This window comes from Lethenteron reissneri, chromosome 58 (genome assembly GCF_015708825.2).
Source record: "Lethenteron reissneri isolate LAM-NWPU_2019-01 chromosome 58, ASM1570882v1, whole genome shotgun sequence".
Taxonomy (NCBI): domain Eukaryota; kingdom Metazoa; phylum Chordata; class Hyperoartia; order Petromyzontiformes; family Petromyzontidae; genus Lethenteron; species Lethenteron reissneri.
The window spans coordinates 11,340,535-11,364,108 of NC_083836.1; the positions used below are offsets into that span (position 1 = coordinate 11,340,535).

At 55.4% G+C, this 23,574-nt stretch overlaps 1 protein-coding gene across 1 annotated transcript in view; it reads left to right on the forward strand.

Moving 5' to 3' along the window:
* The window catches only part of LOC133357582 (unconventional myosin-XVI-like), a 118,797-nt gene extending 95,424 nt beyond the window's left edge, over positions 1-23,373 (forward strand). The window contains exons 28-33 of the mRNA XM_061575576.1: positions 10,612-10,717; positions 14,163-14,259; positions 14,563-14,809; positions 18,013-18,248; positions 18,694-18,924; positions 21,801-23,373. Coding sequence (XP_061431560.1) covers positions 10,612-10,717; positions 14,163-14,259; positions 14,563-14,809; positions 18,013-18,248; positions 18,694-18,924; positions 21,801-23,098 — 2,215 coding nt within the window. The 3' untranslated portion in view covers positions 23,099-23,373. The remainder of the gene's footprint in view (positions 1-10,611; positions 10,718-14,162; positions 14,260-14,562; positions 14,810-18,012; positions 18,249-18,693; positions 18,925-21,800) is intronic.
* The last annotated feature ends 201 nt before the right edge of the window (positions 23,374-23,574 follow it).

The window sequence follows — 23,574 nt, forward strand, 5'->3', positions numbered from 1 at the left end:
TGTGGTGGGGGAGCTGTGGCATGGTGATGTGGTGGGGGAGCGGTGACACGGTGGTGTGGTGGGGGAGCGGTGGCACGGTGATGTGGTGGGGGAGCGGTGGCACGGTGGTGTGGTGGGGGAGCTGTGACACGGTGGTGCGGTGGGGGAGCTGTGGCACGGTGGTGCGGTGGGGGAGCGGTGGCACGGTGGTGCGGTGGTGGAGCTGTGGCATGGTGGTGCGGTGGGGGAGCGGTGGCACGGTGGTGTGGTGGGGGAGCGGTGGCACGGTGATGCGGTGGGGGAGCTGTGGCACGGTGGTGCGGTGGGGGAGCTGTGGCAAGGTGATGCGGTGGGGGAGCTGTGGCACGGTGGTGCGGTGGGGGAGCAGTGGCAAGGTGGTGCGGTGGGGGAGCTGTGGCAAGGTGGTGCGGTGGGGGAGCGGTGGCACGGTGGCGGAGTTTTGGCACGGTGGTGCGGTGGGGGAGCGGTGGCAAGGTGGTGCGGTGGGGGAGCGGTGGCAAGGTGGTGCGGTGGGGGAGCTGTGGCACGGTGGTGTGGTGGGGGAGCTGTGGCAAGGTGGTGCAGTGGGGGAGCTGTGGTGCGGTGGGGGAGCGGTGGCACGGTGGTGCGGTGGGGAGCTGTGGCACGGTGGTTGCGGTGGGGGAGCGGTGGCACGGTGGTTGCGGTGGGGGAGCTGTGGCACGGTGGTGCGTTGGGGAGCTGTGGCACGGTGGTTGCGGTGGGGGAGCGGTGGCACGGTGGTTGCGGTGGGGGAGCTGTGGCACGGTGGTTGCGGTGGGGGAGCTGTGGCACGGTGGTTGCGGTGGGGGAGCTGTGGCACGGTGGTGCGGTGTGGAGCTGTGGCACGGTGGTTGCGGTGGGGGAGCGGTGGCACGGTGGTGTGGTCGGGGAGCTGTGGCACGGTGGTGCGGTGGGGAGCTGTGGCGCGGTGGTTGCGGTGGGGGAGCGGTGGCACGGTGGTGTGGTGGGGGAGCTGTGGCACGGTGGTGCGGTGGGGAGCGGTGGTGCGGTGGTTGCGGTGGGGGAGCGGTGGCACGGTGGTGTGGTGGTGGAGCTGTGGCACGGTGGTGCGGTGGGGAGCTGTGGTGCGGTGGTTGCGGTGGGGGAGCGGTGGCACGGTGGTGTGGTGGGGGAGCTGTGGCACGGTGGTGCGGTGGGGAGCTGTGGTGCGGTGGTTGCGGTGGGGGAGCGGTGGCACGGTGGTGTGGTGGTGGAGCTGTGGCACGGTGGTGCGGTGGGGAGCTGTGGTGCGGTGGTTGCGGTGGGGGAGCGGTGGCACGGTGGTGTGGTGGTGGAGCTGTGGCACGGTGGTGCGGTGGGGAGCTGTGGCACGGTGGTTGCGGTGGGGGAGCGGTGGCACAGTGGTGTGGTGGGGGAGCTGTGGCACGGTGGTGCGGTGGGGAGCTGTGGTGCGGTGGTTGCGGTGGGGGAGCGGTGGCACGGTGGTGTGGTGGTGGAGCTGTGGCACGGTGGTGCGGTGGGGAGCTGTGGTGCGGTGGTTGCGGTGGGGGAGCGGTGGCACGGTGGTGTGGTGGTGGAGCTGTGGCACGGTGGTGCGGTGGGGAGCTGTGGCACGGTGGTTGCGGTGGGGGAGCGGTGGCACGGTGGTGCGGTGGGGGAGCTGTGGCACGGTGGTGCGGTGGCGGAGCTGTGACACGGTGGTGTGGTGGTGGAGCGGTGGCACGGTGGTGCAGTGGGGGAGCTGTGGCACGGTGGTGTGGTGGGGGAGCGGTCGCACGTAGCTTCATAGTTTAGTTTATATCCGAACACGACTGGGCTCCTGCTGCTGAACCAGGTCACGCAACGTTTGTTTGTCCCGGTGTCGCCGCTCTGGTTTCTGTTTGCTTTCCACGTGGCACTTGGCTCTGGCGTTGTTGCTATTGATGACCCGTCCTGGATGCCTGTCCAATTCTCTCCTTTTTGAACAAAAGACAGCTTGAAATGTAACCGGTGGAGTGAACCATGCTCATACTATCTAACTATTTACTAGCTATTTTATTTTACCAGGTAAGGCCCGCTGAGCTGCTATATAGCACACGTGTGCATACACGTGTACAAAGACAGTTCCCCCGTATAGCCTTAACAGACTGTTGGGGCAAGTACTCTTCGCGAGCACCTATGAAGGCCGGCACGACACACGATGGGGTGGGTGGCCAGCACCACGCCCAGCCGCCTTTGTCTCCCCAGTGGCGATGTTCATACACCACACTAGGTACTTATTTGAGGCTGAGTCAACCTAGAGGAGGCCCAGGACCGGTTCAGATCATCGTTACTAGTGTTGACGATCTCTCAGCTCGCTATTTTCGTAGCGCAGTGTGCTAACCGCGACACTACCTCTCCCTGTGTGTGCACACGTGGGTGGGTTGTGTACACGTGGGTGTGTGTGTAAGTGGCTTATCATCATCATCATGTGACATTTGTAGCAGCCAAATACTCTGAACGCGTTGATGTTGATTCTAAATGTGGAGGGAAAAACCGGAGGGCCCTGAGAAAAATCCATAGGGAGAGAGACGCTGTGTGTGTGTGTTTGTACGAATTATGTCACCAGTTATTTGCATGTTGCGTTGCTCCGAGTTCAAATCCCACTCACGGGCAACATCAGGAGCTAACAGGACTTTCCCCAACAGTCTGTTAAGGCTAATCGGGGGATCTTTGTTTTATTTTGTAATTGTGGGGAGCGGTGGCGTAGTGGTTCGCGTGCTGCCCTGTGAACCCGGCGACCCGAGTTTGATTCTCGCTCACACCTGGGACGAATATCTGAGCCAGTCCTGAGCCTCCCGTAGGTCTATTCAACCTCAAACGAGTATCTGGTGCGGTGTTTAAATATCGCCACTGGGGAGACAAAGGCGGCCGGGGGTGCTGCTGTCCACCCACCCTCTCGTGGGCTGTGCCGGCCTTCATATAGGTGCTGCTTGCTAACAGCACTTTCCCCAACAGTCGGTTACAGGCTACACGGGGGATCTTTGTCTGCGTGTCGTCTGTGTGTAATTGTAATGGTTATTGATGGAGCGGTGCCGATGAGCGATCGTGGTGGTGGGGGGGTGCAGCGTCCGGAGCGTTCACGACAGAGGGCAGGTTGGGAGGAGGGTGACGTCACTGACAAACGTGAAGCAGACCGATGATTTAATGCAGCCTCCCTCGTCCCCCCTCCTACCTCTTCCCCCCTCCTCCTACCTCCTCCCCCCTCCTCCTACCTCCTCCTCCCACGATCCACCTCCCCCCCTCTCCATCGCCTGACATGTGCGTGCGCGCTCGTCTCTCGCTCAGCGCGCCTCTCCCCTCGGCCCTCTCCTCGTCTGCCTGGGCATCCTCTGCCACACGCCCGGGCCCGCTCGCCCCCCACTCCCCCCACGCACGGGCCCTGGCGCACTCATAAAGGAGGAGAGGGGGAGAGAGGCTAAAGGGTGGGGGGAGCTGGGGGGTGGAGGTATGGGCTGAGCGCCCAACCCCTCCCTGCCCCATTGTGTGGTAGCAGCAGGAGGAGGGGGGTGATATTTTAACAGCCGGCATGTCTGCGTCTGTCCCGCCCGTTCACTCAGCTTCTGTTCGCTTCGCCACAGCCACCGCGCTGGCATTAGGCAGGAAGGCAGCGTCTCAGAGCCCTAGAGGAGCTCTAGAGGAGCCCTAGATGAGCCCTGGAGGAGCTCTAGAGGAGCTCTGGACGAGCTCTGGACGAGCTCTAGAGGAGCTCTAGAGAAGCCCTAGAGGAGCCCTAGAGGAGCACTGGATGAGCCCTAGAGGAGCTCTAGATGAGCCCTGGAGGAGCTCTAGAAGAGCTCTAGAGGAGCTCTGGACGAGCTCTAGAGGAGCTCTAGAGAAGCCCTAGAGGAGCCCTAGAGGAGCCCTATAGGAGCACTAGATGAGCCCTGGAGGAGCTCTGGACAATCTCTAGAGGAGCTCTAGATGAGCCCTGGAGGAGCTCTGGACGAGCTCTAGAGGAGCTCTAGAGGAATCCTGGAGGAGCCATAGAGGAGCCCTAGAGGAGCACTAGATGAGCCCTAGAGGAGCTCTAGATGAGCCCTGGAGGAGCTCTAGAAGAGCTCTGGACGAGCTCTAGAGAAGCCCTAGAGGAGCACTAGATGAGCCCTGGAGGAGCTCTGGACGAGCTCTAAAGGAGCCCTAGAGGAGCACTAGATGAGCCCTGGAGGAGCTCTGGACGAGCTCTAGAGGAGCCCTGGAGGAGCCCTAGAGGAGCCCTAGAGAAGCCCTGGAGGAGCTTTGGACGAGCTCTAGAGGAGCCCGAGAGGAGTACTAGATAAGCCCTGGAGGAGCTCTAGAGGAACTCTGGACGAGCTCTCGAGGAGCCCTGGAGGAGCCCTGGAGGAGCCCTGGAGGAGCCCTGGAGAAGCTCTAGAGGAGCTCTAGAGAAGCTGTAGGGGAGCCCTGGAGAAGCCCTGGATGCAACGCAAAACGTGCGACCGCTATGAACACTCGTCCATACGTTTTTGCTGACTCGCTCACGAGAGATAGGAAGAGTGAGCGAGAGAGAGAGAGAAAAGAGACTTGACTGGAATTATCGGTGATGGTGATGATGATCCATGCTCCGTCATCACGACGACGATGAAGGCGGCGATGGTTGGACAGGCAGAATCGGCCATCGCGATGGGACCAGGCTCGCCCACGCACGCCGATCGGGGAGCTTTGCGCCGTGGCTTCGCCGGGGCTGGGACGGGAGCCGGGGGCGAGCGAGCGGTGGATACGCGGGGGGGGCACGTGGGACACGTGTGACCGCTTTACACGCGGAGGAGCCAGTCCGGTGTCAGGCTCAGCGAGCTACCGGGTCGGCAAGCGAGCGTGCCAGCAGTGGGGTGGACGACGCGGGCCGCCCAGAATCCTGCCGACCCGTGGAGACGGCGGGTGGCAGTGAGCGGGTGGTGAGTCTGCGTTGAGTCAGCGCTAGGTAAGTAAGACGGGGGGAGGGAATTTGTAAGTGAATGAGTGAACGAGCGAGTGACTGAACGAGCGAATGACTGAACGAGCGAGTGAATGAGTGAACGAGCGATTGAATGAGCGAGTGACTGAGCGAGTGAGCTAGTGAATTAGTGAATAAGCGAACGAGCGAGTGAGCGAGGGAATGAGTGAATGAGCGAGTGAGCGAGTGAGCTAGTGAATGAGTGGACAAGCGAGGGAATGAGTGAGTGACTGAACAAGCGAGTGAGCGAGGGAATGCGTGAATGAGTGAGTGACTGAACAAGCGAGTGAGCGAGGAAATTAGTGAATTAACGAGTGAATTAACGAGTGACTGAACGCGCGAGTGAACGAATGAGCTAGTGCCATACCCACTACTCCCATGCTGCTCCCTCGCCGCTCCATCGCCGCTCCCTCGCTGTTCTTCGGCCACTCCCAGGCTGCTCGCCCGCATCTGGCCCGCCGTGTTGCCCCTGTTGGCAGCCGGGGTCACAGAGTCGCAAGGTCGTGTCGATAGATTTTGTTGTTGTCCGAGGGTGGAGCCGAGCAGCCTCGAGGTCAGAGGTGCGGAGCCAGCACCGTCTGAGACTCATATACTCGCATAGAGACCCATAGACTCACATAGAGACTCATAGACTCGCATAGAGACCCATATACTCACATAGAGACCTATAGACTCGCATAGATACTCATATACTCGCATAGAGACTCATATACTCGCATAGAGACCCATAGACTCGCATAGAGACCCATAGACTCACATAGAGACTCATAGACTCACGCAGAGACCTGTAGACTCACACAGAGACCCATAGACTCAGATATAGACCCATAGACTCATATAAACCAATAGACTTGCATAGAGTCTTAGACATACATAGACAATCATAGATTTACATAATGATCCATACACTCACAAAGAGATCTATAGACTGAGTTGTAGTTACACCGCGGTCTCTAGCGATTTGATGGTCTCATCCCAGTCACCAGTGACAGCACAAATTAAGTGCATTGCATTACGTGAGGTTCTCCACTTAATTATATAGAGGCTACACGAGGGTTTTGCGTGTGTGTGTGTGGTTATGCACTGCGCTATGAACCTGGTGACCCGAGTTCGATTCTCTAGGAACGATTATTTGAACTGGTCCTGGGCCTCCCCTAGGTCGACTCAGCCTCAAATTGAGTACCTGGTATGGTGTGTAAAAACATCGCCACTGGAGAGACAAAGGCAGACGGGCATGGTGTTGGCCACCCACCACCCCGTGTGTTGTGCCAGTATTTATAGGTGCTCGCGAACAGCACTTGCCCCAACAGTCTGTTAAGGCTACACTGGGGATCTTTGTCTTTGTTGTGCATGTTTGTGCCAGCTTGGAGTGTGTGTGCATGTGTGGCGTGTGTGTGCATGTGTGTGCATGTGTGCATATGTGCATGTGTGCATATGTGCGTGTGTGCATGTGTGCATATGTGCGTGTGTGTGTGTGCGCATGTGAGAGCGTATGTGTGTGGACACTCGTTGCGGAGGAGAGGCTTCCACTCTTCTGTCGGGAGATGGACTGGTACTGCCTGGAATTTTGTGGAACACAGGAGTTCCACTGGACCGGTTCTGGCTCCAGTCATCATAAGGGGTGGACAGTTCTCCACTTGGGAGAGGAAACTACTAAACAGCAGGGAGTGGCACTTCTTTTGAACAAGCATGAGGGGGGTGTGGGAGCGTGGCGGTGAGGTATGGGAAGCTGTGAGTCCCGTGCTACTGTGGGCTGGCCTCTCCATAAACAAGAGGCGAGAAGTAGTGGTCGTGGTTACTTATGTCCACACTGAAGATGAATATCAGTGGATGGATGCAGACAAGGCTGATGAGTCAGACGCCTTCAATAACCTCCTGTCCCGGGTGCTAGCTAAAGTGGCCCCTAGGGATAGGGTCATCCTGTTAGGTGACTTTAATGCCCAAGTGGATCATGATGCAGACACCTGGGTTGGAGTGTTCGGAAGGCATGGGCAAGATCAGCTCAATAACAACGGTAGGAGGCTGTAAGACGTATGTGCAGCCCATGGGCTTGTAATTATGAACACGCTGTTCTGGCATTAGTTCATCTACACATCATGGATGCACGCCGGGTCCCAGAAAGAACATCTCCTGGACTATATAGTGACGGACAGCAGATGCATGCCCATGTCCTTAACATGAGGACCTACCGTGGAACTGATCTGCCCACTGACCATCGACTTGCCATCTGTAAGATACGCCTGCCATTATTCCACTCCGGTGGTAGGTGTCCATCTAGGATCCCATTCAAGCCCACAGTGGCCTGGGCTCAGCTATCTGAGGATAGTTGCTCGCAGGAATTTCAACATCGCTTGCAGCTGAGGTTAGCATCATGCCCCCCTCCTTCTGATGCTGAGAGGAAATGGGTGAGGTTCAGAACTGTCACTCATGCAGCAGCAATGGCTGCATTGGGTATGTGGTCCAGACCTCCCCAGAGACCCTGGCTGAAGGAGGTGTTCTGGCTGGTTGACAGAAAACGACAGGCCTACTCCCATCGTCTACAACACCCAACATCGGAGAATGAGGAGGCTTACCGCAGCCTTCGCTCGGACATTCGGAGAGCCGTGCGGTGCTGCAAGGATGAGTAGTGGGCGTGGGCTGCTGAGATGGAATCTGCCTCAGTATCCTGCAATCACAAATTACTATTTAATTCTATAAAAAAAGAACTTGCAGCACCTCACCTATCACCATCCTTAAGGGAAAAAATAGTAATCCGATATCTGACCCCCAGGAGTAGGTCTGCAGGTTTGCAGAGGACATCATGCGGCAAGGTGGAGATGACCCTTAACGGGCACGACATGGGCTGGAGAAGAGATGGACTGATGCGGTACGAGAGGATGTGGAACTAAGTGGACTTGCCGACGACTGGTATTAGCGGTGTTAAGAGAAGGCTCATGAAGGGCGCTACTGGACAGTTGGAGGCAGTCGCCTTCCAGCAACAATGGAGGGCAGAGGGGCGATTATCACAGCAACGAGTGGAGTGCCGGGCGGCTAAAATACAGCAAGTTGGCACAGTAGTGGTACAGCTGGTGCATCTACCAGTTATATCAGTCAGCCAATCCATAGCACTTGCTGAGTCTGTCTCGAGACCTCTGAGAGCGAGCCTACGATACTTCACGTGGCCTCAAAGTGCACCTGGCCTGGCACATGCTGTGGCGACGTTACCGTCACTTAGTGGTGAATGGCGGGTATTGGTATTATTTGTATTTGGGTGTCATGGTGTGTGTGCGCGTACGTGTGTGTATGCCTGCATGTGCGTGTGCATGCCTGCATGTGCGTGTGCATGCGTGTGCGTCCGTTTGCACGCATGTGCGTGCGTGTGCACGCGCTCTTGCCTGTGCGCTAATACAGCTGTAGTGTTCTTCACGGAGGCACGCACTGGAGTCGCAGGCAACACGAACGGGTCAGTCAGCCTACGTGCTGCCTGACCCACGATGCCGAGTGAAGACGTAGTACCCAGGGTTAATTTCACATACGAGCCCCGATCACTGTCGGGGCTTCCCCTTTATCCCGTTCAGCGCGGCCTCGCCCCGCCCTCGGCCCCGCCCCCTTCTAGATTTTGCCAGAAGGCTCCCGGCTCGTATCAGATACCCCTCGGGTCCCCCTTCGGGTCCCCTTGCTACCCCGTGCCGGTCACGTGCCCTCTCCGGTTCACACCGGGCAGCACGTCCGCACCTGTTCACCTTCAACCCTCACCAGAACCATCCCCCATGTTCCGCTTCCATGGCAACCCATGTCTGCTGATAGAGAGCGACGTGCATCACCAGCAGGTGGCGCCATCCACCATAATGACTCAACTTAGTCACCACACTAACAGCATAATGATACTATCAACGTTACTACACATCTACCAATAATAATTTACATTTATTTGTGAGGCGCCGTTTGTCACTGGCCACTCGGCGTCTCGGGACCTCCCATTTTGAGGCCTGCCGTTGTTCGGCAGCAGCACAGCAGTCGGCGACGCCGCGCTTCGTGACCTCCGGCGAGCCGAGATTCGTATACCTCCCCCGGTCCACGGGCAACGTCGGTGGCCAATGCCCTGAGCCGGTCCCGGCCCTCCGTCAGGCTGACCTCATCCACGCACTTCCTGCATACCACCACAGTCAGCTTCAGGGGCTCCATGCCGAGGTCGACTGCTGTAGCTGCTGCAGCTGCTGCTTCTGTAGCTGCTGTAGCTGCTGCTGTTGTAGCTATTGGCTAAGTACAGTGCAAAATATGTTTTCAACATGCATATATAGAGTGAAGGAGCAGAGACCACAGTGTGTTCATTCTGCAGTCCAGAGATGATTGGATTGCTTGGCCACAAACGCACCACAGTGGTTTGTTTTTAATACTGTACATTTCTGTGTGTCTTTCTGTATCTCTATGTGTCTCTGTATCTCAGTGAGTCGGGATTGGATTATATTTGTCTCTATGTGTCTCTGTATTTCAATGGGTCTCTGTATGTGAGTCATGATGGGATTGTATTTATCTGTGTGCCTCTGTACCTCTATGGGTCTTTGTGTATCTCTATGAGTGGCTATGGGATTGTATGTGTCTCTATGTTATTCTATAGGTCTCTGTGTATCTCTACGAGTCGCTATGGGATTGTATGTGTCTGTGTATCTCTATGAGTCGCTATAGGATTGTATGTGTCTCTGTGTATCTGTATGTATCTCTATGAATCTCTATGTATCTCTATGGGTTTGCTACTTGGTTACTCATTTGTGTTGCATGGCCACAATTGCACGACTGGCTTATGTCTTTTATTTTCCACGTATGAAGGAGTATGTGTGTATGTACATTGAAATCCTTTCGGCAACGTATGTAGCCAACTGCACTCACCGGAAGCAAGGGGGAAGGACAACAAACCACACACAACGACCATTTATAAAGAGATGAGATGTGCGCATCGACCTGCTGATGTTCTGATGCGGTTGATGGGTGCGCCACCACCACCAGTGTCTTAGAGGACGAACGTCATACCCAGGAGGCGTGATGCGTGGGTTTCCAGTGAGGTTCTTATTCTAGACGACTCAACCTTAAAGGGCGCCGCTGTGGCTGGAAGATGTTAACAACCTCGCCTGGTATACAGGAAGTCGTGGGTTCGATCCCGACCCTGACGATGCCTGCTGATATTTGGAGTTTGCGTGTTTTCTCAGTGGTCGCGTGGATTTTTCTATGGGTCCTCCGGTTTTTCCTTCCACATTTAGAATCATGCATTTACAGTATTTGGCTGCTGCTCAAAATGTCTACGTGATAAGCCACTTGATAGCCAGGTCGCTTCTAAAAATCTCAGTGTGCCTCACCTGGTAACATAAAATAGTTTAGTTCAACCCGTAATGGAGTTTTTTTGGGTTAGATCGCGTATATATGAATGTGTCGCTAAACCCGCCACCACCTGACACGGCCAATTTAGTAAGGTTTATCACGTAAACAAAAACGTGCCAAATAGTTACTAGCACAGCACGCAGTTTTAAATGAGTACCTGGTGCGCTGCTGTGAATGTGAATAAATCATCGCCACTGGGGAGACAAAGATGGCCGGGCGTAGTGCTGACCACCCACCTCCTCGTGCACCGTGCTGGCCTTCACAGTTTCTGCTCGCTAATGGCACTTACCCCGATGGCGGGTGAAGGCTTCACGGTGAGGGACCTTTGTCTGTGTGTGTGCGAGCAGGTACGCCGAGCTGACGGCACTGGTGTGGAGTGCACGGAGACCCGGGCAGCGAGACGCTGACGCGTGCCAGGCAGTGCTACAGGTGGCAAAGCTCCAGGGCTGGCAGGTATGGGGGCACACTGACGCACTCCCTGACGCACACCCTGACGCACACCCTGACGCACACCCTGACGCACACCCTGACGCACACCCTGACGCACTGCCAGAAACTCAACCAGACACACACCCAGACACACACCCAGACACACACCTAGACATTCTCACACCAAGATACACACCCAGACACACACCCAGACACACCCAGATACACACACACAACAACAACCGCCATTCGCCACTAAGTGGCGGTGACGTCACCACGACGCTTGTGCCAGGCTATGTGCACCTTGAGGTCACATGTGTCGAACGTCTGCTGGCAAGAGGTTACGGGGCAGACCCAGGTGCCACGGGTCGACTGACTGAAATGACTGAGATGACTGGCTGATGCACCACCTGTGCCCCCTACTGTCCCAACTTGCTGTGCTTTAGCCACCCGGCGCTCTGCTCGTTGTTGTAAGCGTCATTCCTCCGCCCTCTGTTGTTGTTGGAGGGCAACTGCCTCCAACTGCCCAGTAATGTCCTTCACGAGCCTCCTCCACAGAGGCTGATCTTGACACCGCTGATACCAGTCATCGGCAAGTCCACTCAGCTCTACATCCTCCTGTACCACATCACTCCATCTCTTCTCTAGCCCGTGCCGCGCCCGTTTAGCCCCCTCGATCCGGCCGAACAAAAGCTGTTTTGGCATGCGGGCTACATGACACAGCCAATGCAGCCTTGCCTGCCGGAGGAGCTCATGAGGATTTGTGAGCTCCTCACACAATCCAGCCTGGTTAAACCCAGGATTGATCGTAGGCAGGCTAGCCTAAATGTTTCTAACCGGCGGAGATGTTCCATTTAAGGGGGTCCACGTTTCGCAAGCGTAGAGAAGGGAGGGAATGACTGTGGCCGAGAAGACCCAAAGCTTCGTGCGGAGTGACAGACCAGGTAGCTTCCACACAGCATTATGCAACCGATGAAAAGATTATTCCACTCGACTGATTCAGAGTGAGACCTCTGCTGGTAAACCGGAGCCGGTCATGAGGAAACTCTCCACTCTCTCCACAACTGCCCCATCACCGATTGGGAGTTGTGGGGGTAGAGTGCCCGATGGTACAAAATGCCCAGGCATGTGCTTCGTTTTGGTGGGGCTGATGGTACACTCCAGTTTCAGCAGCAGGGCCTCCAACTCCTCCTCTGAGTGAGCCGCAATTACCAGGTCGTCGGCATACATAACGTGGTTGACCAATAGGGAGCCATTCCTTGACCGCACCCGGGCATCGATCAGCCTCCCATTGTATCTGTACCAGATGGAAATTCCTCTAGTACAGCTACTGAAGGCTTCAAGAACTACGTGGTCGAAATAGATGTTAAATAATGTTGGAGCCAGAGGACATCCCTGTCGCACCCCAAGGTGTACAGGGAATGGCTCTGACTCCCGGCCACGTAGTTTTACCCGGGCCTGCTCACCATCATGAAGGTCCTTAATGAGTATGAGCAGAGGGTCAGGGACTCCGAAAGCACAAAGAACAACCCAGAGTCCAGGTCTACTGATGGTATCATAGGCCTTGACCAGGTAAATAAAGCAGATATGTAGGTCTTGTTGGAATTCTCTACACCTCTGCTGTAGCAGACGGACAGAAAATCTGGCATCTGTGCCGGACCGCCCTTTCCTGAAACCGCATTCGGGCTCCGCAAGCCTCTCCTCAATGTGCCTAGCAAGGCGATGTTGAATAATCCTTGCCAGGACCTTTCCCAGCACACTGAGGAGTGAGATGCCCCTGTAGTTGTTACAGTCTGTGCAGTCCCCCTTCTTAAAGGGGGGGACCACCAGGGCATCCTTCCAACCCTGCTGAACCCATCCAGTAGCCCAGACTGTTGTTCTGATGTCATGTAGGGCAGCCTGCGCACAAACGCCACCCTCGCTCAGCATGTTGCTCGGGAGATCATCTCTGCCTGGTGCCTTTCCTCGTCTCAGACTCTGGATTGCCTTCAGTACTTCCTCAACGGATGGCACCTCAGCCAGCCACTCACAGGGGGTGACTTCCTCGTCCAAAATTTGAGTCACCGCAGCCTCAGCAGGGTCATTCCCACTTTGTCCCATTATGTTTTCCAGACTGAGGGATTCCCCCTCCCCCAGGACCTCACAGAAATGCTCAGCAAATCTGCAAACCTGTTCCTGGGGGTCGGAGATTGGACCACCGTTCTTTCCCCTAATGATGGTAATAGGTGTGGCGCTGCAGGTTACTTTTTTGATGGAGTTAAATAGGGATTTGTGATCGCGGGCCATTGAGGCAGACTCCATCTCCTCAGCAACCCACGACGACCACCCATCCTGGCAGTGCATCACGGCTCTCCGAACCTCCGAGTGAAGGCTGCAGTAAGCCTCCTCATTCTCTGACGTGGGATGCTGTAGATTATTAGAGTGGGCTTGTCGCTTTTTCTCAACCATCCTGAGCACCTCCTCTGTCAGCCAGGGTGTCTGGGGAGGTCTGGACCGCGTACCCAAAGCAGCCATTGCAGCTGCATGAGTCACAGTCCTAAACCTCGCCCATTTACCCTCAACATCAGGAGGAGTGGGGGACGATGCCAACCCCAGCCGCAATCGATGATTAAATTCTCCCTTGCAACTTCCATTAGCTAGCTGAGACCAGGCCACCTTAGGTTAGAATGGGATCCTGGGTGTACACCCACCACCGGAGTGGAAGAATGGCAGGCGCATCTTACAGATGACAAGTCGATGGTCAGAGGGCAGATCACCTTCACAGTAGGTCCTGGTGTCAAGAACATGGGCTCGCATCTGTTGGTCCGTCACTACGTAGTCTAGCAGATGTTCTTTCTTGGACCCGGCATGCATCCATGATGTTGTGTGGATGCACCGATGTCGGAACAGTGTGTGTCTCCTATTCGGGGCAGAAGACACACACATAGACACACACCCAGACACACCACCACTACCAGTGTTGCTTCTGCTTGCTGATGATGATCACGATGCACCACCACTACCACTGTTCTGCTGCTGCTGCTGCTGATGATGATGATTATGATGCACCACCACTACAATTGTTGCTGATGATGATGATCACGATGCACCACCACTATCACTGTTGTTGCTGCTGCTGCTGCTGCTGATGATGATGATGATGATGTTCACGATGCACCACTACTACCATTGTTGCTGCTGCTGCTGGTGGTGGTGCTGCTGCTGATGATGATGGTGTTGCAAGATGATGTTGCTGTGTTGAAAAGCCGTGCACCCTGCAGTTTCTGTTTACTTCCTGGCTATCCATACCAGGTGGCGCATTGGGGTATATGGAAGAAATGTGCCATTTTACACGTGTAAATTATTGTTATGTTGATGTTGCTGCTGTTAATCATGATGTTGTTGTTGCTGCTGCTGCTGTTGCTGCTAATATTGCAGCTGATGCTCATGTTGCTGCTGATGATGTTGCTGATGATGTTTCTGCTTCCAGGTGGGAGTGTCGCGTGTGCTGCTCAAGTACTGGCAGGGCGACCACCTCGCTGCACTCTGCCTGCAGCTGAGACGCAAGATCGTCATCTGCCAGCAGGGTACACCACTCGCTCGCTCGCTCACTCACTCACTCATGCACACTCACTCACACACGCTCACTCATGCATGCACGCACGATCGCTCGCTCGCACACACACTCGCTCGCTAACTCACTCACTCAGGCACGCTCACTTGTGCTCACTCGCTCACGCATGTTCGTTCACTCCCTCGCGCACGCTCACTCACTCTTACGAATGCTCACTCACTCTCACGGATGCTCACCTACTCACTCATGCTCACTCACACACTCTCACGCATGCTCACCCATGCTCGCTCTCCCCTTCCGCCCCTTGTTCTGACAGCGGTGCGCCGGTTTGTGCACTGGCGGCGCCGCTGCCGCACAATGAGTGTGCACCGGCAGGAGGCGGTGGTGACACGCGAGTTTGTGACAGGCGTGGAGGACGCGTGCCTGCGTGTCTACGACTCGCTCGTCATCCAGAACGCCTCAGACATCGCGCGTGAGAGTGACCGCCTGCGCTCCGAGACGCACCGCGCCTATCTGCGGGATAAGCTTCAGCGGTGGCGCCGCGAGGAGGAGACGCGGCAGCGGTGAGATGCGCCGCTCGCCCCCTCACTCACTCGCTCCGTCACTCACGCTCGCTCCCTCACTTGCTCGTTCTATCACTTACTCTCTCCCTCACTCGCTCGCTCACTCCCTCACTCACTCACTCAGTTACTTGCTCAGTCACTCGCTCAGTGACTCGCTCTGCCGCACGCTCCATCACTCACTGACTTCGTCACTCACTCCGTCGCTCCCTTGCTCACTCCCACGGTCGCTCGATCCCTCCCTTACTCGCTCGCTCAGCCACTCGCTCCGTCACTCGCTCCGTCACTCGCTCAGTCACTCGCTCCGGCACTCACTCAGTCACTCGCTAGGTCACTCGCTCGGTCACTCGTTTGCCCAGTCACTCGCTCCATCAGTCACTCACTTCATCAGTCACTCGCTCAGTCACTCGCTCCATCACTTGCTCGCTCTGTCAGTCACTCACTCCGCCACTCGCTCCGTCATTCGCCTCAGTCATTCACTCAGTCACTCGCTCAGTCACTCGCTCCGTCACTCGCTCAGTCACACGCTCACTCAATGAATCGCTCCATCACTCGCTCGCTCTGTCAGTCACTCACTCTGTCACTCGCTCCATCATTTGCTCGCTCTGTCAGTCACTCACTCCGCCACTCGCTCCGTCATTCGCCTCAGTCATTCACTCAGTCACTCGCTCAGTCACTCGCTCCGTCACTCGCTCAGTCACACGCTCACTCAATGAATCGCTCCATCACTCGCTCGCTCTGTCAGTCACTCACTCTGTCACTCGCTCCATCATTTGCTCAGTCATTCGCTCAGTCACTCGCCCAGTCATTCGCTCCGTCACTCGCTCCATAACTCACTCGCTCTGTCAGTCACACACTCCGTCACTCACTCCATCACTCACTCAGTCACTCGCTCAGTCACTTACTCAGGCGCTCGCTCCGTCACTCACTCGCTCCGTTACTCGCTCTGTTCCTCACTTCGTCACTCGATCCATCACTTATTCACTCCGTCACTTGCTCCATCACTTACTCGGTCCCTCACTCACTTTGTCACTCACTCCGTTACTCGCTCGCTCTGTCACTCACTCACTCCGTCACTCACTCGCTCCATCATGCAATTTGTTACTCGCTCCGTCACTCGCTCGTTCTGTCACTCACTCGCTCTGTCACTCGCTTCGTCACTTGCTTGCTCTGTCACTCGCTCTGTCACTCGCTCTGTCACTCGCTCGCTCCGTCACTCACTCCATCACTCATGTGCTCAGTCACTCACTCATTTTGTAACTAACTCACTCACTCACTCCACCACTCGCTCGCTCTGTCACTCACTCTGTCACTCGCTTGCTCTGTCACTCACTCTCTCCATCATTCACTTCGTCACTCACTCCGTCACTCGCTCGCTCTGTCACTCACTCGCTCTGTCACTCACTCCATCACTCACTCGCTCCACTCACTCGCTCTGTCACTTGATCACTCTGTCACTCACTTGCTCCGTCACTCACTCACTCCGTCACTTGCTCTGTAACTCTCTCTGTCACTTGCTTTATCACTCGCTCTGTCACTCGCTCACTCTGTCACTAATTTTGTCACTCGCTCTGTCACTCACTCGCTCTGTCACTCGCTTCCTCTGTCACTCGCTCCATCTCTCGCTCGCTCCGTCACTCACTCACTCCATTACTGGCCCTATCACTCACTCGCTCCATCACTCGCTCGTCACTCTTTCGCTCCATCACTCACTCATTCCATTACTCGTTCCGTCACTCGCTCACTCCGTTACTGGCTCTGTAACTCACTCGCTCCGTAACTCACTTGGTCACTCGCTCCGTCACTCGCTCGCTCTGTCACTTACTCACTCCTTCACTCGCTCTGTCATTCACTCACTCTTCCACTCACTCTGTCACTCGCTCGCTCTCACTCTGTCACTCGCTCCGCCACTCGCTCGCTCTGTCACTTATTCACTCCTTCACTCGCTCTGTCACTCACTCATTCTTCCACTCACTCTGTCACTCGCTCGCTCTCACTCTGTCACTCGCTCTGTCACTAAATCGCTCCTTCACTCCCTCCATCTCTCGCTCGCTCCATTACTCACTTACTCACTCGCTCTGTCACTCACTCGCTCCATCACTCGCTCCGTCACTCTTTCGCTCCATCACTCACTCACTCATTCCGTTACTCGTTCCGTCACTCGCTCACTCCGTTACTGGCTCTGTAACTCACTCGCTCCGTAACTCACTTGGTCACTCGCTCCGTCACTCGCTCGCTCTGTCACTTACTCACTCCTTCACTCGCTCTGTCATTCACTCACTCTTCCACTCACTCTGTCACTCGCTCGCTCTCACTCTGTCACTCGCTCCGCCACTCGCTCGCTCTGTCACTTATTCACTCCTTCACTCGCTCTGTCACTCACTCATTCTTCCACTCACTCTGTCACTCGCTCGCTCTCACTCTGTCACTTGCTCTGTCACTAAATCGCTCCTTCACTCCCTCCATCTCTCGCTCGCTCCATTACTCACTTACTCACTCGCTCTGTCAATCACTTCGCTCGCTCCGTCATTCGCTCTCTGTCACTTGCTCCATCACTCGCTTGCTCTGTCACTCACTTTCTTTGTCATTCGCTCCACCACTCACTCGCTCCATCACTCACTCACTCTCTCACTTGCTCCTTCACTCACTCGTTCCATCACTCATTCCATCACTCACTCACTTGCTCTGTCACTCGCTCCGTTACTCGCTTGCTCTGTCACTCACCTGCTCTGTCACTCACTTGCTCTTTCACTCAATCCATTACTCACTCGCTCTAACTCACTCCATAACTCACTCACTCCATCACTCACTCGGTCCGTCACTTGCTCCGTCACTTGCTCACCCTGTCACTCACTTGCTCTCTCACTCGCTCGCTCCGTCATTCCTTCCCTCACTCGCTCGCTCCATCAGTCACTCACCCACTACATCACTCACTCCATCACTCACCCGCTCATTCACTCGCCTATAATATCACTTGCTCGTTGGCACTGTCGCCTGCTTCAATGCTCGCTTACTCCATCACTGTCCATCCGTCTAGTTAACCATCCACCCAACAATTCATCCATCCATTCACCTGTCCTTCCAACTGTTTGTCTGTGTCCATCTCTCAGTTTACTTGTTTGTCCATTCATCTGTATGTAAACTCCTTCATTAAATCGTTCATTCTTTTGTCCGTTTGTCCGTCTGCCCGGCCGTCTGTCCGTCAGAGCGTCGTCTCCGCTCTCCCCCGCTAGAGAGCCGGCGCCCCCATGGGGTCCCCTTCCCGACGACGCAGGGACCGTCGTCGCCCGGCAACCGTTGCCGCGGCAACGTGCAGAGTTGGATGGCGGCGATGGCGAAGTGGGGACCGTGGTTGCACGGCAACCGTGTCCATGGCAACACGGGGACGAGGAGGAGGAGGAGGCGATGATGATGATGCAAGGGTGTCAGAGGGAGGAGCGTGGTAAGAGGGATTAACCCCTTCAGAGACCAGGCCCGGGAGGGCGGTTGTTAGGGTTTGAGTCTCATTTAAGGCATCGGGTTGGGGAAAGGATCGGGCTCGGGTTATAGTCAGAGTTAGGGATCTAATAGGGGTCAGGGTTATGGTGCAGGGGTAGATATGAGGCTGGAGTCATTGTTGGGCCTAGAGCGAGGAATAAGGGCAGTGCCAAGTTCAGGGTGATGGTAAAGGTTAGGGTTGGGTCATGGTGTGTGCATGTGGGCACCACGCACTCTGGTGGTCATCAGTGAGTGGTGAGTAGAGGTTGTGGTTGTTGTTGTGTGCCTGTAGGTCGGTGTGTGTGTGCTAGCAGCACTCGCCCCAACAGGCTGTGTAGGCTATAGAGAGACCTTTGCCTTTGTACGTGCGTGTGTGTGTGGTCACGTGAACCCCCCCCTCCCCTCCCCAGAGGCCACGCCCACCCCAGCATCTCCAATGCCAAGGCGACGTGCGGAGGAGGGAGGTGGGTCCCCGTTACCACGGCGACGGGCGGAGGAGGGGGGCGGGTCCCCGTCACCAAGGAGACAAGCCCCTCCCCCCAAGCCCAAGAGGGATCCCGGCACCAGGCTCAGCCAATCGACGGAGGCCGTGAGCGGAGGCTCTGCCCCCGAGGAGCCAGCCAGGAGCCCTGCTGAGAACGGTCAGGGGCCAGGTGTCAGGGGTCCGGGATCAAGGAATAGAACTCGGGTGATTACTCGAGTTAGGGCTATGTTTAGTGATAGGGCGCTGCAGTGACAAGATGTTAACGACCTCGCCTGGTATACAGGAGGATCTCGACCCTGACGCCTGCTGTATATTTGGAGTTTGAATGTCTCTCTCTCTCCGTGGTCACAGTTTTTCCCTCGACATTTAGGATTGACGTCACGCGTTTCGAGTTATGTGGCTGCTATACATTTCCATTGGTGGCCAGGTCGCTTCTGAAAAAAAGCTACATAGCTCAGTGGGCCTTACCTGGTAAAATAAAGTTTTAGTTTAATAGTTTAGATAGAGCTCTGGTTAGGAGTAGGGTCAGGACTCTGATTAGGGTTCAGGCGACGTTTCCTGTCCCACCAGCAGCATTGTTGATCGTACGTGTGCGTCTGTACACTCACACACACGTATACAGTCGCGCGTGTACACACACACACATGTAGTCGTGCGTGTACACACACACACATGTAGTCGTGCATGTACACACACATGTAGTCGTGCATGTACACACACATGTAGTCGTGCGTGTACACTCACAAATACTCATGTAGTCATGCGTGTACAAATCTGTACACACAGGGTTGGTAGTGTTGTAGTTAGCATGCTGCGCTACGAACCCGACGACCCGAGTTCGATTCCTGCTCATGGCCAACACCAGTGACGATTAACTGAATCGGTTCTGGGCCTCCCCTAGGTTGACTCGGCCTCAAATGAGTACCTGGTGCGGTGTGTAAACATCGGCACTGGGGAGACATAGGAGGCCGAACGTGGTGCTGGCCACTCACCCACTCGTGTGCCGTTCTGGCCTTCATAGGTGCTACTCACGAACAGCACTTGCCCCAATAGTTTGATAAGGCTACACTGGGGGGACATCTTTGTCTTTTGTTTGTGAGCACTGATACCAACAAGTAGGCTAGAAGCTTCTTCTTGGTTCTTTCGGTAAAGTCACGTAGAAGGGAAGTAATAAAATAATAAAAATAAAACATAATAAAATAATTCTCACGACGTTTCGGCCACAATGCAAGCAGCCGTCCTCAGGTGAAAACCAGGTCTGTCTAGGCGACAGCGTCTGAATGAAACAGCACCATGCTTGGAGCATATATTTAAGCTGGGTTGGAAGGGGGGGAAAGGGCGCCTTGACAAAAGAATTTGCATATCAAGAGGAATTTTGCATATTTATGGGAAATGCAGGTATGTGATTAGTACTACTTATGCCCGTGCATTATGCAGGATTAGCAGCATCAAAAGGAGGGGATATGGGAAATGCAGGTATGTGATTAGTACTACTTATGCCCGTGCATTTTGCAGGATTAGCAGCATCAAAGGGAGGGGATATGGGAAATTCAGGTATGTGATTAGTACTACTTATACCCGTGCATTATGCAGGATTAGCAGCATCAAAGGGAGGGGATAGGGGTAGCATTAATAAAGGGAAGGAGTGTTAATAGTATGTAGCTGTAGTAACTAAAACCACCACGTAAACAACTAAAGTATAAACTACATAGTATCATCAGTATACTAAATATACTCTACAATAAGCTGAGTTACTAACAGTAAGTAATACATTACAATTCTACGTCGTAAAAATATCATATGCTTCCATATAAACTTTATTCTCTTACATCACACGAGTCTACACCATCTATATATATAAAATCGCAAATCTGTCTGTCTGTTTGTCTGTCTGTCTGTGTGTGTGTCTGTTTGTCTGTGTGTCGCCGGACCATACGCAGTTTCATTGGACGAAATGTGAGGGATTTGCGAGACGCGATTGGTCCGTTTGGTTTTCCGCGGCAGTTGCCCCTGGCAACGGTTAGCGACGCATTCGCTGCGGGGTGGACGCCATTTTTAATTCCCATTAAAAATATGCGCACGCATTCACACGCGACTCTGAGGTAAATTCATCAAAGTTTCACGTCCTCTTCACTCATCCCCCACCCCAATGTGTGCAATTACTATTATAGGGTCGCTAGATAATAAAATTATAGCGATTAGACAGTATTATTGTAGCGCGGGGGGGGGGGGTAACGGCCACATTACCCAGCCTCAGCCGGGTGGGCAATTTAGGTGAGGCCGGAGGCTCTGCACGGTACTAGGTCTCGACACCCCACCACACTATAGGCCGTACATATTACTGCACAGCGGCCGAGGAGATCGTGGCTGGGGGGGGGGGGGGGCAGGGGTAGCAGCCCATCTGTGTATATATGTAAGGTTATTAAGAAATATATTTTTCACCCGGGCAACGCCAGGTACTTCTGCTAGTACTATATACTGCCATAGACAAACCCGACAGACCTGGTTTTCACCTGAGGACGACTGCTTGCATTGTGGCCGAAACGTCGTGAGAATTATTTTATTATGTTTTATTTTTATTATTTTATTACTTCCCTTCTACGTGACTTTACCGAAAGAACCAAGAAGATGAATCCCTGCAATCATGAAAGCTTTAGATCGAAATTTAGGCTAGAAGCTGTAGATTATTACTTTATGAATTTCCAGGTCCCAGACACTCTGCTAACGATCATGAAGGTTGTTCATGATGGTCATGTGTCATGCATCATGTCTCGTATTGTGTCGTGTCTTGTCGTGTACCTTGTCATGTCACTGTGTCGTGTGTCGTGTGTCTTGTCGTATGTCGTGTGTCGTGTCGTGCCGACCTTCGTGGGTGCTGGTGCTCGCTAATGGTCACTAACCCCACAACGCTCTGTACGGGCTATACGGAAGGAACCTTTGTCTTTGTGTGTGCGTGTGTGCACGTGTGTACATGTGCGTGCGTGCACGTGTGCGTGCATGTGTGCGTGCGTGCATGTGTGCGTGCTCATGCAGGCGCAGGATCGGGGAAGCCGCGGCCACACAGCGACGAGTTCTGCTCCATCAAGAAGCAGCCGCCTCCCAAGCCCAAGCGACACCCGGAGACGCGGCTCAGCAGCTCCCATGAGGACATGCGCCGGCGCGCCGGAAGCGCCGGTGCCGAGATGGAGCGGGCGCGCTCCTCCTCCTCCGCCGCCACCACCGTGCCTGCGAGTGACTCCCAGCTGCTCCTCCACCAGCAGCACCGGCAGCAGCCTCACAAGCATCCCCATCATCATCAGCAGCAGAATCACCATCAGCTAGCTGCCGCTGTGGCAAGTTGCCCGTCGGTAACGGCGCTGAGAGATCAAAAATCTGGTCGCTCGTCCCCTCCAATGCCATGTAGTACCAGCGGCCGTCGCTTTGCGGAACTGGAGCAGGCGGCCCGGCACAGTGACAGTGCCGGTGACGGTGAGGAGGATGAGGAGCCGGTGTACGCCGAAATGCTGTGCGTCGCCGCGCCGACAGACGGGAACGGCAAGGGCGGCGCCATCGCCCTCGCCGATGGTGCCTGCGACGATGACGACAACGATGACGATGAAGAGGGAGATGGAATCTATGAGGAGATGCGGTTCGTGGCGCCAGATGATGGGCCAGCGCCGGAGTCAGCGGAGGCCAGCGCGATCCCGGCGCCGTTCCCAGACCTGCCCCCATACCGCCCGCCCCTGCTCGTGTTCCCGCCGGCACCGACGCGCTGCTCGCCCAACTCGGATGAGTCCCCGCTCACGCCCATCGAGGTGACGCGGCTCCTGCAGCTTGAGAGCACGGGCAAGGGGCGAGCCGAGCAGCAGCAGCGGGGGAGGGAGCACAGGACTAAACACCACCACAACCACCATCAGAAGCACCACAACAACCACAGGCAACAGCAGCAGAGTCACGCGGCGGTGGCGATCGCCGCAGGTGAGAATGCGACGCCGCAACTTTACCGCACGCAGTCGGCGCATGGCAAGATTGGGCACGCGGACGGTGGGGGTGGTGGCGGCGGTGGTGGTGGCGGTAGCGGTTTTGGTGGTGGTGCGCCTGCTGCTCAGCATCCGCTCGGCGCTCAGCAGCTGCCCGCCAAGGGCGCCGGCTTTGCGGCGACGGCGGGGCAGGCGGCACTCGCGTGGCACGGCTACCCCACGATGCCGCGACTCCGCTCGGCGGAGAGAGGCGGGGAGGTACCGGGGTCGCCGGGCCAGCAGCTCGTGAGGCCCGGCAGCCCTGCCGCACACGCAGGTGCACAGCGCTTGGGTGGTGGTGCTAATGGTGGGGTGGTGGTGGTACTTTCGTGAGTGGTGGTACTAGTGGTCAGTCAACCCATAGCACCTGCGTCTGTCCCGTGACCTCCCGCAAGCGGGCGTTGGATGCTTCACGTGGCCTCAAAGTGCGCACAGTCTGGCACAAGCACCATCATGACGTCACCGCCAATTAGTGGCAAATGGCGGGTTGTTGCTAGTGGTGGTGGTTCTAGTGTTTTTTTGCGGTGGTGTGTGGTGGTGGTTGCGGTGGTAGTTGCGGTGGTTGTGGTAATTGTGGTGTACTCATACTCTTTGGTTTTTTCGGTAAAGTCACGTAGGTCTAAAATAAATTAAATCACAATGTTTCGGGTGCAACACAAGCGTCCGTCATCAGGTAGGACAACCACAGCAAGAAACAATTGCTGAAGTGGGCAAAAGGGCTGCCGTGACAAGAGGCTACATAGGTAAGAGAGGGGGGAGGAGCAAGGGAGGAGAGATAGAGAGGGGGGTGTGGGGTAGGGGAAAGTGTA